This window comes from Xenopus laevis, chromosome 9_10L (genome assembly GCF_017654675.1).
Source record: "Xenopus laevis strain J_2021 chromosome 9_10L, Xenopus_laevis_v10.1, whole genome shotgun sequence".
NCBI lineage: Eukaryota > Metazoa > Chordata > Amphibia > Anura > Pipidae > Xenopus > Xenopus laevis.
The window spans coordinates 10,697,405-10,715,461 of NC_054387.1; the positions used below are offsets into that span (position 1 = coordinate 10,697,405).

Here is an 18,057-nt window from a genome sequence, read left to right on the forward strand (position 1 = left end):
CCACTATACAGGCACTGGGATCTGGTGTAACTGACATTTAATGCAGGTCATGTTTGATTGACAGAAATGGAAATTAAATACAATATACTGTATTTATAGAAAGGATTTCTGTTCAGCATGGTGCAGGCAGTAACACCTGAAGGCAAAGCTTGGTGCTGTGTGGGGGAAGCAGATTCCTTGCTCTTTCTATCGAAGTGGCTAGATGTGTGTGTATATATATATATATATATATATATATTTATATATATATATATCGGCCCTCCATTGCCAATGAATGTGTGAGCAGTGGTGCTTTCTAAACAATTCCCCCCTGACAAGGGTTTAGGGGCTCTAAGATTCCTTCAGCATACACAGCTGTCCAGCACTTTCCACTAGCCAAAAAAGAGCTGATAGGGTTCATTTACCATCTCCAAGTGCCAAAATGAATGCAGGAATGTGCCCATCAAAATTCCACATTGGCATATATTAGTGCTCAGCTATTCTGGCACCAGATGCTGCTTCTACTTTCTGTGGTGCATAAAGCACAAGTGAACTTTTCACACCCAGTGCCAACATCGTGGGGTATAGTCAGAGCCGTATTTATATATAGTCACCCAGGGGCCTGTGCCTAAAAATCCTAAAAATCCCCCCAGCCGCCTCAGAGAGGGTACAGGGCCCAGTGAGACGTATTGGAAGTGCTGTTTAACCAGAAGTGATATCACACACACACCACATGTGTGACATCATTCTGCAGATTGTGGGGAGGCGATCTACAATCTGGTGCCTAGGATGGCACTGGACCTAATTACATCCCTTGGGGGCGATTCACTAAGGATCGAATATCGAGGGTTAATTAACCCTCGATATTCGACTAGGAATTGAAATCCTTCGACTTCGAATATCGAAGTTGAAGGATTTAGTGCAGATAGTTCGATCGAAGGATTATTCCGAACGATTCGAAGGATTTAAATCCAACGATCGAAGGAATATCCTTCGATCAAAAAAAGTTAGCCAAGCCTATGGGGACCTTCCCCGTAGGCTAACATTGACTTCGGTAGCTTTTAGATGGCGAACTAGGGGGTCGAAGTATTTTTTAAAGAGACAGTACTTCGACTATCAAATGGTCGAATAGTCGAGCGATTTTTACTTCGAAATTCGAAGTTTTTTAACTTCGAATCCTTCACTCGAAGTTAGTGAATCGCCCCCTTGGTGTAGTTAAGAATCTTTCCAGTGATGTACAGGGCCCAACCCTAACCCATTGTCTATCATCCCAACCCTGACAAATGCTTGGGGATCCTAAGATTACTTAGGGTATAGTAAAGAATCTTTTCAGGTAGTGATGTGCAGGGTCCAACCCTAACCCATTGTCTTCCATCCCAATCTTGACAAAGGCTTGGGGACCCTAAGATTCCTTAGGGTATATTAAAGAATCTTTTCAGGTAGTGATGTACAGGGTCCAAACCTAACCCATTGTCTTCCATCCCAATCTTGACAAATGCTTGGGGACCGTAAGATTCCTTAGGATATAGTAAAGAATCTTTTCAGGTAGTGATGTGCAGGGTCCAAACCTAACCCATTGTCTTCCAAAAATGTCTTAGGTCCCCAACCTTTTTTTTTACCAGTGAGCCACACTCAAGTATAAAATAATATTGGAGAGCAACACAAGCATGCAAAAAGTTTCCAGGGCTTCCAAATAAGGGCTGTGATTGGGTATTGGTAGCACCTATGTGGACTTGCAGCCAACAGGAGGCTCTGTTTGGCAGTATACTTGTTTTTTATGCAACTAAAGCTTGTCTTTAAGATAGGAATTCAAAAAGAAGCACCTGCTTGAAGGCCACCGGGAGCAACATCCAAGGGGTTGAAGAGCAACATGTTGCTCACGAGGTACTAGTTAGGGATCACTGCCTTAGGGTATAGCAAAGAACCTTGCCAGGTAGTTATGTGCAGGGCAGAACCCTAAAACCTAACCTCTTTCTTCCAATCCAGATTTAACTTTACCCACATGCCACCTTGAATTATACACCTGCATCTGACCAGCCCATCTGTGAGATCTTAAAGAAGAGAATACAATAGTGTGGCACCAGTTTTGGACCATCACCAGAAGGGATGGGGACAGGGTTAGGAATACTGGAGATGCTGGTCTAGGAGGACCAGCCACCACACACCCACTGGAGGTGTAAATTGAACAAAACTTGATCCTTAGGTAATCGCAAGCAGGGGCACTGGCCCTTTAGCACAGAGTTAGGGCAGATTGGCGGCAGATATTTTGAAGCATGTGCCCAACTGGGCAGATCAGAGACATGGCCAGGCCAGATCCTCCCTGGTGTCTGATTGTAATGGGCACATCTGTGCTGAAATTACAAAAAGATTATGAATTGTGACAATATTTTTGCACTTCTTTTGTAAATATCAGATAAAATATTTTCAAGTCAGACCTATTCCTAGAAAGTATAGTCATGTGTATTCCCTGGAATCAAGGAGCACTGATTAATTTGATTTATAGCAAGAAAACTGGCATTCATTCTACACCCATGAACAATACGTCTCATACACAGCACTGTATAAAATAACTACAAATTCATGTTTATTTATATCTACCCATCATGTGAACCCTTCCACACAAATCTCCTACTTAGCCTATTTTTAATGTTTCTGCCATAGAGAGACTGTCATGAGGAATTCAATATGATATATACACACATCTGTCCAAAGGCTGAAAGAAATACATTGAAAGTGATACATTTCTCCTCAGTGGGCTTCAAAGAGGGAGAATAAAAAGAAAACACATCTCCGGGCATATTTAGTAATTTGACTATTCCTTATGCTCTCATTGCCTGACCATTTATCTACCTGCTCCTATGATTATCCATTTAATTAGGGTTTCATTGCATTCAGGCTAAATGGAAAAAATATCTGATCCATTTCAGCCTACTGTGTGTTACGGAAATAATTGTTATTTCACATATGAATTCCCAAATGGGAGTAAATGTAATTTGAAGTTATAGAAAGAATGCAAAGCGTGCAAATTATATTCAGTGTAATATTCAGTGTAAGGCTTTATCTTCTGTGATTCCCAGGTCCAGTTAATAAGGTTTAGAAAATTGAGAAAGCAGTGTTGTCTGAGCATAATCAAAAAACTTTTCTTCAATACATCTTAGGGAACCACAGACAAACAGGGAAAGATGGTAATAGTCCCTGGGAAGGTAGTGTGTCTGTGGGATAACAGGAATAGTAGGGAGAGATGGTGTCTATAGTAACAGTGGGATAATAGTCTCTGGGAAGGGAGTGTGACTGTGGGATAGCAAGTATAGTAGGGAGAGATGGTGTCTATAGTAACAGTGGATAATAGTCTCTGGGAAGGGAGTGTGACTGTGGGATAGCAGGTATAGTAGGGAGAGATGGTGCCTATAGTAACAGTGGATAATAGTCTCTGGGAAGGGAGTGTGACTGTGGGATAGCAGGTATAGTAGGGAGAGATGGTGCCTATAGTAACAGTGGATAATAGTCTCTGGGAAGGGAGTGTGACTGTGGGATAGCAGGTATAGTAGGGAGAGATGGTGCCTATAGCAACAGTGGGATAATAGTCTTTGGGAAGGGAGTGTGACTGTGGGATAGCAGGTATAGTAGGGAGAGATGTTGCCTATAGCAACAGTGGGATAATAGTCTTTGGGAAGAGACTTTGGCTATAGGATAGCATGAGGAAACATATTTTAGCTAAAGTACCGTATATAATTGCATAGGCCGAGAATTAATTTTTTTAAAAATGCGTAGTTACATACTATACGTATATCAGGGAGTGGAAATGGGTGGCAGAATATCTATAAAGTTGTGGTATCTATGATCTTGGTGTGCTGTTTGCTTACCTGCAACATGTGGTTCAGCATAGATCAAAGAGTAAACATAAATTCTATGGTGTCAGCAGTCGTATTCCATAGAATTTATGATGTAAAGCAGTCAAGCAGATGAACAAGTGTTTCTCAGAAGAAGCCCATGAAACCTCTGTCTTGATTTATATTGCATACTTATAAGCTATGCCTAGAGCTAGACTCACTGTATAAGTGCAGATATAGATACATACAATGCCTCTTTCTCTGTTTTGGATGTATATAAGAGATTTATACTGTATGACAGTGGTGTTATGTACAGACACAGCCTATGCTGTTATGGGCCCCAGTCTTGAAAAATTCCCATCATCCCCCCTTCCAATGTGAGCCTATATAACCTCTATACCTTTTGTTGTTTTTCATTGAATTATAGGGTGGCCCTGGGAGCCCCAGGCTGACAACAAGCACTTTTCACAGGAATGTATAACAGTGAGCATTGTTATAAGGTTAAAGTAGGCCCCAAAGAAATCCATTTGCACATAAATATATATATATTTATATACATAGTAACAAAGATTCACTCCTACAAGATGGTGAAAAACCACTCTATTTTATTGTTGCATTAGCATAATGGTAATTCCTTTTACTGTCAGTTTTTACTCAAGGTTATGCTTGGTGGTTATATTGGAGTAAGTAATAATGCCCATATAAATATATATATTTAATTCTTTGAATCTAATAAAAGTTTATTCTGACCTTGTTACTTAACCACAGTTGCTTGTTATAAAGCTTTTCAATGCCGCCAGGCGCTGGATTAAGCAGTAATTCTAGTAATTGGCCTATACATGCCCGCAGGGTGAAAACCAATACACAACTGCTTTCTCTTCAAATAAAAAAAAAGAAATCAATTTATGGAAAATAAGGTGTGAAAGGATCCGAGTGCATTTAGTGATAATGAAAAGTCTTTGAATGTCGATTGTATCCGATGAATAGCGAAAATAAAGGGAGCATTTAGATGTCAGATCATTTGTTATGTCATAATGCGGTTAGAACAGCACAGGCAATTAATAAGTAGGATCTATGTTCCCTTTGTTTTCGTGTAACTGTTCAGCAAATCTTTCGAGATTTATTATTACCGATGCTGCAAAAAGGCAGAATCCGAAAAATCATATTCAGACCTGTCTCAATTTGAAGTTATTCGGTGAAAAAAGCCCCAAAAATTTGTATGATTCGGGTCTTCGCTCGATTTTATCTAGTTTTTCCACGATTCCATTAAAGACAGTTTTTTTATTAATAAATATGCTAAGATCGGGCATGGGCGTTTGGTTTATTGATGTTATAAAATAAATTCGGATTTAAGTAAATAACCAACCCCCTAAGGGCACACAAAGCTACTGGGGAAGATTAGTCGTCCAGCGACAAACCGCTTCTTCTTCGGGCGACTAATCTCCCCAAACTGCCTTCCCGCCGGCTAGAATCAAAATCGTCGGCGGGATGGCAATAGGAGAGCTTTGTTTTCTGAAGTTGCCTCACAAGGAAACTTCGGGCGATTTCGGAAAACGAAGCACTCAGAGTGCCATCCCGCCGGGGATTTAGATTCTAGCTGGCGGGAAGGCTTTTTGAGGTGATTAGTTGCCTGAAGAAGAGGCGATTTGTCACCGGGCAACTAAATCTCCCCAAATCTAAGCCCTTATCCTAAGTGTTAAAATTGCTTTTCTCAAGGCCAGGGCAAATGCTACACCAAATGAGACTAATTTCAACACTGACCTCTTTATTCTGTTCCTGTGTTATCCTTTCCTATTACAGGTATAGAATACGTTATCCAGAAATCTCCGAAATTACAGAAGGACCATCTCCCACAGACTCCATTTTATCCAAATAATCCAAATGTTTAAAAATGATTTCCTTTTTCTCTGTAATAATAAAACAGTCGCTTGTACTTGATCCCAACTAAGATATAATTAATCCTTATTGGAAGCAAAACCAGCCTATTGGGCTTATTTCATGTTAATATGGTTTTCTAGTAGATTAAGGTATGAAGATCCAAATCACGGAAAGATCAGTTATCTGGAAAACCCCTGGTCCTGAGCATTCTGGATAATAGGTCCCATACCTGTACGTGGATTCATTTAGCAATGATATTTAACACATTCCCTAACTGGGTGTAATAAAAATGTAAGTACAGCTATAATGAACTAACTTTCTTGAATTTCTTTTGCATCTTCTTCAGATGGGAAATAAATCAGATGCCTGGGAATTTTATTCCTCCATATCGAAAACTGACGACATTGTGTTAGGAGTTCTATATTCAGTGTTTGGTGAGAACACAGTTGACTTTGCAGCTAGAGGACATTCTGACTTGTCACTTTGTGCCAAGTAGCTTTTCTGGAACTTTTACCCCCAGAGAAAACATTCTTATTTATAACACTACATTGATACGTAGTGCTGTACAAACTTACATGTGCTTTTAACCTAAAGCTAGCCGTACACAGAACGATAAAACTGCCAACTAGACACTTTAAGACTGAGCCGGCAGTTTACTGCCCCAATCACTGTCTGCCTGAAAACTAGCTGGATATCTACAAAGCAGTGTAGACAATGCCCCAAAAGACTGCAAAAACATATGCAGTGCTTGATTGTTCGCCTTCAAGCTGGACCCCCTTAGCTCAAAACACGGTTAAAGTTATATAGAAACATTGAGGTAACAGTCACCCTGCTATAGTTCCAGGGGTACCCAGGACACAAATAAGCACTCACCCCAAATCTCACCCTAACTGGTCTTCAGACTGGGCCCCCTTAGCTCATAACAAGGTTACAGATATATAGAAACATTGGGGTAACAGTCAACCTGCTATAGTTCCAGGGGTACCCAGGGTACAAATAAGCACTCACCCCAAATCTCCCCCTAACTGACCTTCAGACTGGGCCCCCTTAGCTCATAACAAGGTTACAGATATTATTATTATTATTATTAACATGTATTTATATAGCGCCAACATATTGCGTAGCACTGTAAAGTAAATGTGATTATACAACTACATCACATGAATTACATACATAGAATATATGGAGTAACAAACATCACAATCAATACAGGTACAAAAAGGTGAGGAAGGCCCTATGCATAGGCATACAGTCTAAAGGGAAGGGAGTAATACACAAGGTGTGGGAGTGGGATATATAGAAACATTGGGGTAACAGTCACCCTGCTATAGTTCCCTGGGGTACCCAGGGCGCAAATAAGTACTCACCCCAAATCTCTCCCTAACTGACCTTCAGTCTAAGCCCCCTTAGCTCATAACAAGGTTACAGATATATAGAAACATTGGGGGAACAGTCACCTTGCTATAGTTCCAGGGGTACCCAGGGCACACATAAGCACTCACCCCAAATCTCACCCTAACTGGCTTTCAGGCTGGGCCCCCTTAGCTCATTATAAGGTTACAGATATATAGAAACATTGGGGTAACAGTCACCCTGCTATAGTTCCAGGGGTACCCAGGGCACAAATAAGCACTCACCCCAAATGTCCCCCTAACTGACCTTCAGGCTGGGCCCCCTTAGCTCATAACAAGGTTACAGATATATAGAAACATTGGGGTAACAGTCACTCTGCTATAGTTCCAGGGGTACCCAGGGCACAAATAAACACTCACCCCAAATCTCCCCCTAACTGGCCTTCAGGCTGGGCCCCCTTAGCTCATAACAAGGTTACAGATATATAGAAACATTGGGGTAACAGTCACTCTGCTATATTTCCAGGAGTACCCAGGGCACAAATAAGCTCTCACCCCAAATCTCCCCCTAACTGGCCTTCAGGCTGGGCCCCCTTAGCTCATAACAAGGTCACAGGGGTTAAGCACCAAAATGTAGGAACCACTGCCCTAATTTATATCTGAAATAATAATAATCTAGTATGTAAGTGGTAATTCTACAACCAGAAAACTTTTTATGTGCCCCCAGGCCTGTTGTCTCTCTCTGGCAACTCCATGCTGCTGTTGGTGGCCTATCGAAAGCGATCCATCCTGAAACCTGCCGAGATCTTCATCGTAAACCTTTCCGTCAGTGATCTGGGTATGACCGGGACTCTGTTTCCTCTGGCGATTCCATCATTATTTGCACACAGGTACTTTGAGGACAACTGAACAAATTAAACATATGGATGCCCATAAATTTTGTCCAGATATTTAAGGGGTTAAGTAACCTTTGATTATTGACACTAAAGACATTGCTGGCACTGCACTTTATCGGCCAGACCCTGGACTCATGCTTTATTGAAAGCATTAAGGGGCATGCTTTTTGCACTTGGCTTACAGAGTTAATGACCCCTAGCATGGCCTATTCTTAGCAACTTTGCAATTGGTCCTTATTTTTTATTTGTTCTATTTTCTGAAATATTTACAATCATCTACTGTTTTGCCACTTCCAATGCAGCCCCCCAGCCAAACTATTATATTGCTATTTTATTATTGTTATTTTATTACTTTTCTTCTCTTCAGGCCTTTCCTGTTCATCTTCCAGTGTCTCACTGAAACCACTGGCTGGTTACTATGGTAATTTGAACCCTAGCAATGAGATGGGTGCTAAAATTCCAAACTGGAGAGCTGCTTAATAATTCAAAAAACTAAATAATAATGAAAAGAAAGATCAATACGCCTGCATCATACTAAAAGTAAACTAAAATATAAAATACTTTAAAGGTGAACTAACGCTATCACTATAACGGGAGGTAGAGTGCAGCTTGCAAAAAGGCACATCATGAGTTAATGCACAATTCATACATTTCTATGATATGAAACCTGAATGTCTGAGCTGGAAACCCCTAGAACACACACAGAATTCTCACGGATTTACCTCCCACTCTCTGCAACATATAATGTTAAATACTCCAGATTACTTATTATTCACCAAGCCAAGTACCGCCTCTGCAGGGACCGCGTTATATGCAGGAATCATTTAAACTCAAGGATGCATTGTTTTTATTTGGAAAGCAAGAGAAATTAGAGGGAACACCTGAATAATAAATACATACAAATTAATTTGATGGTATTTCCAATTTTATAGACTCCCTAGCAATTATGCAAAAACCTCAACGCATTCTGCAATCATTTCTGCTTGTGGGACAAACCCGACCCACTGATTAATTTGTACAGGAAGCATTAACAATAAATACAAATTTATCAGTTTGGAGTAATTGGCCCCCAGGTGTGATGCACATTTGTTTATTTATACACTGAGCCATCATCACAGGGCTCAGTAAAGAATTGTAAACCGTTAATTTGCATCAGCCTCATTAGAAAACCACTGCAATTAAAAGAAAAGCGGAGCTCATCTCTCCTGTTTTCTTTTAGGGCAGAGACACGCTCAGTTTCAGGGAGATTAGTTGACCGGTGATAAATCTCCTCTTCTTCGGGGCGACTAATTTCCCAAACTGCCTCCCGCTGGCTAGAATGTACATCGCCGGCAATCGGTGCACTTCGTTTTCCGAAGTTGCCTCACGAGGAAAGTTTGAGCGACTTCAGAAAACAAAGCGATCGAGTGCCATCCCGCCGGCGATTTAGGCAGTTCGGGGAGATGTTGCCCCGAAGAAGAGGCGATTTATCGCCAGCCGACCAAATCTCCCCGAATCTTTGCGTCTGCCCTGACCCTTATTCTTCAGTGTGGGCTGAGCGCCATCACACACTGGAACATGACTGGAGAAATTTGCAAAAATAGGGAATGTGATTCCAGAGGCCCCAATGGTACCCCCCTATCTCTCAGTCACTAAAGCCGTTTCCGCTTGCTGTGTTAATTAAAATATTGCTCATTTTTCCTGTCCACAATATGTGAGATGTTAATTTATCCATTAATGAATATATGGCGAAAATATATGGCCGAAAATATATAATGAAAATATGGCGGCCAAAATGTCAAAAATCATTACGAGTTCCAACAGTCTTTATATAGGAACCCCACCTGCTTTCCATCTGCCTTGGATTCCTTATTAACTCAAGCGCTGTCGGACTGGTGTGTCTGGGACCCACAGGGGCTACCACCTCAATGGCCCACCTGGACTGGAAATCTGTGCATTCTGGCAAATAGCAGACGGGCTGCTGTAAGATGCCATACACAGTGACTATTTAGTGGACTGGTGGGGGGTTGTTTGGACCTGTGTACTTGAAACACCAGGGCCTATTTTATTGCCCAGATCTGGGGTCCACCACCCCAGTTTCGGAGGCACCCACCAGTTGCAAACCCCTCCCCCCATGCCAACCCACCACACACATCCACCAATGTAAACTTGCATGGCAAATCAATCACCCATCCCAGTAAGGTTGCCACCTTTTCTGGAAAAAAATACCAGCCTTCCTATATATTTATCTTTTTTCCCTATTAATAACATTGGGATCACTGACCTTCCTATATATTTATCTTTTTTCCCTATTAATAACATTGGGATCACTGACCTTCCTATATATTTATCTTTATTCCCTATTAATAACATTGGGAAAATCCATCATTTTTACCGGCCAGGCCAGATGGCAACCCTACATCCCAGGCAGGCAGAGGGTGGTGGGCCCACCTGTTTTTCTTTTAATGGCCCCACCTAACCCTATATTTAAGTGCATTGGAACATCCATTCTTCATTACTGAACAAGCTCTTAATAGTTTTCATATAGTCAGTTATATAGTTATAATAGTGACACTAGGGTTACTAAAACTGCCCCTATTGTGTGTGGATGTGATAAGGACCTTATATTGTAAGCCCCATGGGTACAGGGATTGGTGGGAATGATGTATAATCTTTGTAAAGCACAGCGGTATATGTTGCCGCTATATAATTAAATAATAAAAATGATACAAACTGAATAATTTCCATGGGAACCCCCAGCCAACAACATTCCACTCTGGATATTGGAGTGGAGATATCTAAATCCTCTCTGCTCATTGTTCTCCTTGCACCCAATTTATCTCTATCAGCTCAGTTGACTTAATATATACATTGTGATGGAAAGATACAGATGAGCAGTGGGTCGAGTCAGTGCCAGATTAGACGCTGCTCACATTTCAGCACTTGAGAGATAATTGGCTGATTGATGTGGCTGAAAAAGGCCCAAGGAGAGGGGACATGGATACTGGAGCACATTAGGTTCTAATTTGGAATGCTGGTGGGGTTTCACTTTCATGTTCATGAGTTATTGACAGAGGTTCCCCATATTTATATGGGCAGAGAAAAATTTAAAACTGTCTGTTGTGTCATTGAGGCAACACTTTCATTTAAAAAACAGACGTATGACAGCGAGAATTGTATTAGTTGGCAGAGAGATGAGGCAGGTGGGAGACTAATAATCAGGGCTCCTGGGGGGTTGCTGCTAAGTAAGAATTAAGGGACCCCATGGAATGTGGCAGGGATGATACAGTCTCCTGGAATCTGGCCCTGGATTCCCTGGAAAGTTTCCCAGAGAGAGAAGGGCATCAGTAAATTCTTTCCCTTTTCTGTTTGCTCCAATAGGTACAAAGTGTGGAACAATAAAAAGAAAGATTAAAGGACTTCACCTCTCAACACTTTTTTCAGCTCAGTTGTTTTCAGATTGTTCACCATAAGCAAAGACTTTCCATCTTTTATTTTTTAACCATTCTCCCAAAATAAGAGTTTAAAGTTTAATGTTTCTTTCTCTGTGGTTTCAGTCTGGCAGCTCCGTGATCCAGGAGCATTCTCAACTGTTACAATTTGCTATATGTAGTTGATACAATTAGTTGATACATTTCTCAGGAATATTAGCAACTATTGTATCAATGCTAACAGCTGCCTTCCCGCCCACTAGAATGAAAATCACCGGCGGGATGGCACTCGGAGCGCTTCTTTTCCCGAAGTCGCCCGAACTTGCCTCATGAGGAAACTTCGGGCGACCTCGGAAAACGAAGCACTCCGATTCCCATCCTGCCGGTGATTTTCAATCTAGCTGGCGGGAAGGCAGTTTGTGGAGATTAGTTGCCCCAAAAAAGAGATTTGTCACCGGGTAACTAATCTCCCCGAATCTGACCGTGTGTCTCTGCCCTAAAGAAGAGGACTAGGTACACGTTCCTTTGTGGCCATGAACCATCGCAAAGCTGAAAAAGCTTGAAAAAAAATCAGCCTGAAAAGTTGTTGTTTGTCCATAATTAAAGCCAGGATGAAACAATAATGTTTTTTTAATCATAAATGGGGTGCTCTTCATCAATACATTGATTTTTTTACTGCATTGGTTGCAAACTGTTCTATTCAAATGGGGGGACTGTTCTATTGGGACAGGAGTGAAACGCATTGCTGTGTTGCAGGTGGCTGTTTGATAAAATGACGTGCAAATACTATGCCTTCTGCGGAATGCTGTTTGGACTTTGCAGCCTGACCAACCTGACGGTGCTAAGCTCGGTCTGCTGTCTAAAAGTCTGTTATCCGGCTTATGGTAAGTTCACTGCCCAGGTGCATGATATCTGTGGCTATATGAGGAGGAAAGGATTTTTTTTGTTTGCAAACTAATTTTGTAACCTGAATATTATCGCTGTATGCACAAAATTCATTCTGTTTATGATTTATGTGTTAGAATTATTTTTGTGTGAAGAGAATTTAATTTGTGACTATAGAATTTATATTGTGTGTGTGTGTGGACAAAATTAATTTTGTCTCTAACAGAATGTTTTGTGTTTATAAAAATCCTTTTGCCGAAACAAAATTAGATTGTTTTGATTGTGAAATATATTTTGTCATCACAAAGGTGTCTGTGGAAAATATAGTGCATACATTTTGAGTTTACAAAATGTATTGTGTGTTTTAAAAAGTAGTGAGGGAAAACAATACTCCTTCTTGCTTTATATGCATCAAGGGTGAGTTGCAAATCCTGAAAAATAAAACTGGCACAGCTGTTTGGTGCAGTGCCTCAACGATGCAGACAGATCTTCCTATTCTATACACTAGACTGAGGGATCTCATTTGGCCTGACCTGGTAGGATGTTCTGGAAGGACTTACAGGGATAATGTCATGGGAAAACATGTTATTTTCAAAACGCATCAGTTAATAGTGCTGCTCCAGCAGAATTCTGCACTGAAATCCATTTTTAAAAGAGCAAACATATTTTTTTATATTTATTTTTAAAATTTGGCATGGGGCTAGACCTATTGTCAGTTTCCCAGGTGCCCTCAGGTCATGTGACTTTTGCTCTGATAAACTTCAGTCACTCTTTACTGCTAAACTGCAAGTTGGAGTGAAACCACTCTCTCCCCAGCAACCTATCAACAAAACAATAGGTAGCTAACCAGATAGCAGCTACCTGACACCTCTGTTGAAGGATTTGTTTGCATTGTTAAAGGTTCTAACAAAAGCAGAAAAAAGCAGGTGCCAAAGGACAATGTGGGCACTACCACAGTAGATGGAGTTGCAATAAAGCAAAAATTAGTAAAAGGAGGAGAATATACTCACAGTTCACCCCAGTCCACAGGTGCATATCGATGAGAAAACAACAATAGTTGTGAGTCCCTTCAAAAATCAGTCAGAAGTAGTTTACTAGGACATAGTAGACAGCGGCCTAATACGTTTTGTGCCTGTGGGGCCTATGAGTAAGTGCCCTAACATGCACGAAATGCGTTAAGCCGTTGTCTACTATGTCCTAATAAACATTTTGTACTTTTAACTACCTCTGACTGATTTTTGGAGTGACTTACAGCTATTGCTAAAGGTTCTCCTCTGAGGTGCCTCCACACCAATATTACAGCTAAACAAATACATTTGTTGGTTCAAGAATAACATTTTAAATGGTAGAGTTATTTATTTGCAATGTAAATAGTGTGATTGGAAACCATAAAAATCATGACAGAATCCCTTTAACGTCACCTCCTACTGCTATGTTCCTCTAGGCTCAAATACATATTGGACACGTCACCAAATCAGCACGCCCTCATGATGGCCTCTCTCTTTAAGCCCCATGTTTAGTACTCCAACAAAGCATCAGAGGGTAAAACATGAATTCTTTTGGTGCGATCACATTAGCACCTTGCCTGCCTTCACCTCTCATTCATGTTATGGCTGATCTTCCAGAAGAGCCTTTATTGCAGACAAGAAAATCCTCCAGTGTCTCTAATAATGTGATCGATTGTCTGTGGCTAAAATAATTAGTGGGTAATCACGTGCAACAGTGTTGCCATGTTTAATCATGTAAGCATTGGCCTTTAAGAGAAATGTTCTATCTCATCAGTGTCAATTACATCTCCTTTGTTTGAGTATAATATAATAAGAACTGTTCTTATGATTAATGTGATTAATGCGCAGAGCCCACAACGAAACGGATTAATTCCTTCAGATATGACTGGCGCTTGGTTTCTTCTTATTTCATAAAAATATTGGGTATTTGCCCATAAAAATGAACTAAAAACCTTTATTCTTCTTTGGCAGGAAATAAGTTTTCTACTGCTCATTCACGAATACTGCTGCTGGGTATCTGGGCCTACGCAGGTTTGTTTGCTACAGCTCCCCTGGCGGACTGGGGAAAATACGGACCAGAGCCATACGGAACAGCGTGCTGTATAGACTGGAATGCGTCTAACCGGGAAAGCAAGGCTTTATCGTACACCATGTCTTTATTTGTTTTCTGCTACCTCATCCCCTCTTCCTTAATACTCATCTCCTACACCCTCATATTTATCACTGTGAAAGGGGCCAGGAGGGCTGTCCAGCAACATCTGTCCCCACAAGCTAAAGGAAGCAGTATCCACAGCTTGATAATAAAGGTTTGTTCACCAGTTATTCAACACTATTATAATTAAGATCAAAGATGTCCTTTGTAGTGCTGGGGCAAAATAGACTTTGAAGTATGGTCCTTTAGTGGATGTTGAACTACAACTAATAATTTGCCAAATCTTTTCAAAAGTTGCTACTATAGGCACCATCTCTCCCTACTATACCTGCTATCCCACAGTCACACTCCCTTCCCAGAGACTATTATCCACTGTTACTATAGACACCATCTCTCCCTACTATACCTGCTATCCCACAGTCACACTCCCTTCCCAGAGACTATTATCCACTGTTACTATAGGCACCATCTCTCCCTACTATACCTGCTATCCCACAGTCACACTCACTTCCCAGAGACTATTATCCACTGTTACTATAGGCACCATCTCTCCCTACTATACCTGCTATCCCACAGTCACACTCGCTTCCCAGAGACTATTATCCACTGTTACTATAGGCACCATCTCTCCCTACTATACCTGCTATCCCACAGTCACACTCCCTTCCCAGAGACAATTATTCCACTGCTACTATAGGCACCATCTCTCCCTACTATACCTGCTATCCCACAGTCACACTCCCTTCCCAGAGACAATTATCCCACTGTTACTATAGGAACCATCTCTCCCTACTATACCTGCTATCCCACAGTCACACTCCCTTCCCAGAGACTATTATCCCACTGTTACTATAGATACCATCTCTCCCTACTATACCTGCTATCCCACAGTCACACTCCCTTCCCAGAGACTATTATCCCACTGCTAGTATAGGCACCATCTCTCCCTACTATACCTGATATCCCACAGTCCCTTCCCAGTGACTATTATCCCACTGTTACTATAGGCACCATCTCTCCCTACTATACATTCTATCCCAGGCACAGTCACACTCCCTTCCCAGAGACTATTATCCACTGTTACTATAGGCACCATCTCTCCCTAATATACCTGCTATACCACAGCCACACTCCTGTCCCAGAGACCATTATCCCACTGCTACTACAGGCACCATCTCTCCCTACAATACCTGCTATCCCACAGTCACACTCCCTTCCCAAAGGCCATTATACTCACTGCTCCTATAAAAACCATTTCTCCCTACTGTACTTGATATCCTACAGCTTCAGTTCCTTCTAATTTATAATAATTTATCGATATAGTAATAAAAATAAATAAATAAATAATAATAATAAAATATATATATATATATAAATATATATATATAAACACAGCCATGTGGAGCCGGCACTCTCGATAAGATGCAGTAAGTTGCCTGGGTGCACGATCAACAAACATCTCCATACAATCGCAAAAAGGGGATCAGCACTACTCAGGTCTTAAAAATGAAACAGAATTTATTTAATAAAATAGCAGCAGTCTGACGTTTCGGCTGACTCCCTTTTGAGAAAGGCTGAGGAGTCAACCGAAACGTCAGTCTGCTGCTATTTTATTAAATAAATTCTGTTTCATTTTTTAAGACCTGGCCAAACCGAATCCTAATTTGCATATGCGAATTAGGGGCGGGGAGGGAAATTGCATGACGTTTTGTCACAAAACAAGGAAGTAAAAAATGTTTTCCCCTTCCCACCCCTAATTTACATATGCAAATTAGGGTTCGGATTCGGTTCGGTATTCAGCCGAATCTTTTGTGAAGGCTTCGGGGGTTCGGCCGAATCCAAAATAGTGGATTCGGTGCATCCCTAATATATATATATATATATATATATATATATATATATATATATATATATATATATATATAATTACTAATATATTCAGTCTTGTCCACAGAGAGGTCCGCATTCTTTAGTAGGTGCCATGAGGATTGGGCTGGGGTTCCAGCCATGACTTTTGGTTAGGAGAATTTTGAACCTGTCATTACATTATACTGATATTTTTAGTTTAACTTTTTTTTAAATATTATAAATGTCACTTGCCAATAATTTATTTTCTTTTTTTGTAGCTTAGTATAGCAGTCTGCATTGGGTTTCTCATAGCCTGGAGTCCATATGCTATTGTGGCTATGATAGCGGCGTTTGGAGACCCTACTAAAATCCCATCGCTGGTGTTTGCCATAGCTGCAGTATTTGCCAAGTCCTCAACGATTTACAACCCAATGATTTATCTGCTTCTGAAGCCCAATTTCTTGAATGTGGTTACTAAAGAGTTGACATTATTTCAGACCATGTGTGCGGTGGTTTGTGGGTGGTGCCGGACCCCCATGGTCAGAACTCCATGTCCACACAAAGACCTTATAACCACATCAAAACCACCTGGAAATTTTAAGGAAAGCCAAGGAGTGTGCAGGAACTGTGTCGACACTTTCGAATGTTTTCGGAATTACCCACGATGCTGCGCTTTGGGGAATGTTGACGCTGCCCGGCCCGTGGCAGCGTCTCTGGTCAGAATCCCTCCAGCAAATGGTGCACCCCAACAAACAGTTCAACTTGTTGTAAGTTCATCGAGAACAAGGTCTGGGGAGGAGACTGTTGAGGTGTCAACCGGGGCCCTAACGTCAGATTTCATAAAAGACTTTATCTGAGCACAAAGGGTTAAACATCTCTGGGATCTTCAGGAAAATGTCTGTCGTACTGATGTAAAATATTAAAGAATTTTCAACTCATGACTAGACTGCTGTGTTTCCCGTCATAATAAACAACAAACTGATTGCATTATAAACAGGGACCTTCTTATCCACTCCCCCATTGATGCCCCTTTTCTGCCCAGGCCATGTCCCCTGATCATTCTCTCCGCTCTTCCTGTTTCGGAGGTATAGTAGTACATTGAAATAGCTTTTAATCAATGGTGACAGGTAAATATAGTATCCAAAGTCTGACAGAGGGTGACTGGGTAAAAACTAGAGAAATGTCCTGTGCCTACACTCCTGTGGTCATGGGAGATGTATCCCCCCAAATATTTGCACATATTGTGGCATTTTTTCTCATGTCTGCAGCTCCTAATACAACTTTTCCCCTCAGAGTTTTATTTCCTGTACAGTGGTGAGTGAATTGGACAGGCTGAAGGGAGGTTCAAAGTTCACCATGCAATCTAGCCAATCCCTGCACTGCATTTTCCCTCTCAAAGTGTAAGTCCCGGTACAGCTAAACAGGGGTTGGTTAGGCAGCTTGTTGAACTCTGAACCTGCCTCCAGCTTGTCCAATCCCCTCACAGCTGTACCTGGACTCACGCTTTGAGGGGGAAATGTTCTTTTAGTAGCTGCCGACATAAGGATAGATGCCAGTGCTGCAGCCACAGAAGAAATGGAGAAGAAGTGATGGAGAGCCGGATACAGTAGGAAGAATAGACTATGAATGAAAACAACAACGCAGTATGTGAGTATTTTGCTTATGTGCTTCAATAGCTGATTTATTGTGGGTCTGTGTGACTAAAATACCCCTGTTTGTGGTGCAGCATTGGCTCAGTAGTGTCCTTATAATCTGTTGTTGGCACAGCAACTGATACCCACCATTTTCATGTGGTGCCAGTTTCCAATTCTCTCATTGA

The 18,057-nt window shown here is 41.2% G+C and overlaps 1 protein-coding gene across 1 annotated transcript in view; it reads left to right on the forward strand.

Moving 5' to 3' along the window:
- The window catches only part of opn7b.L (opsin 7, beta L homeolog), a 38,317-nt gene extending 21,141 nt beyond the window's left edge, over positions 1–17,176 (forward strand). Inside the window, exons 2-6 of the mRNA XM_018234925.2 lie at positions 6,034–6,121; positions 7,767–7,929; positions 12,102–12,229; positions 14,210–14,544; positions 16,517–17,176. Coding sequence (XP_018090414.1) covers positions 6,034–6,121; positions 7,767–7,929; positions 12,102–12,229; positions 14,210–14,544; positions 16,517–17,095 — 1,293 coding nt within the window. The 3' untranslated portion in view covers positions 17,096–17,176. The remainder of the gene's footprint in view (positions 1–6,033; positions 6,122–7,766; positions 7,930–12,101; positions 12,230–14,209; positions 14,545–16,516) is intronic.
- The last annotated feature ends 881 nt before the right edge of the window (positions 17,177–18,057 follow it).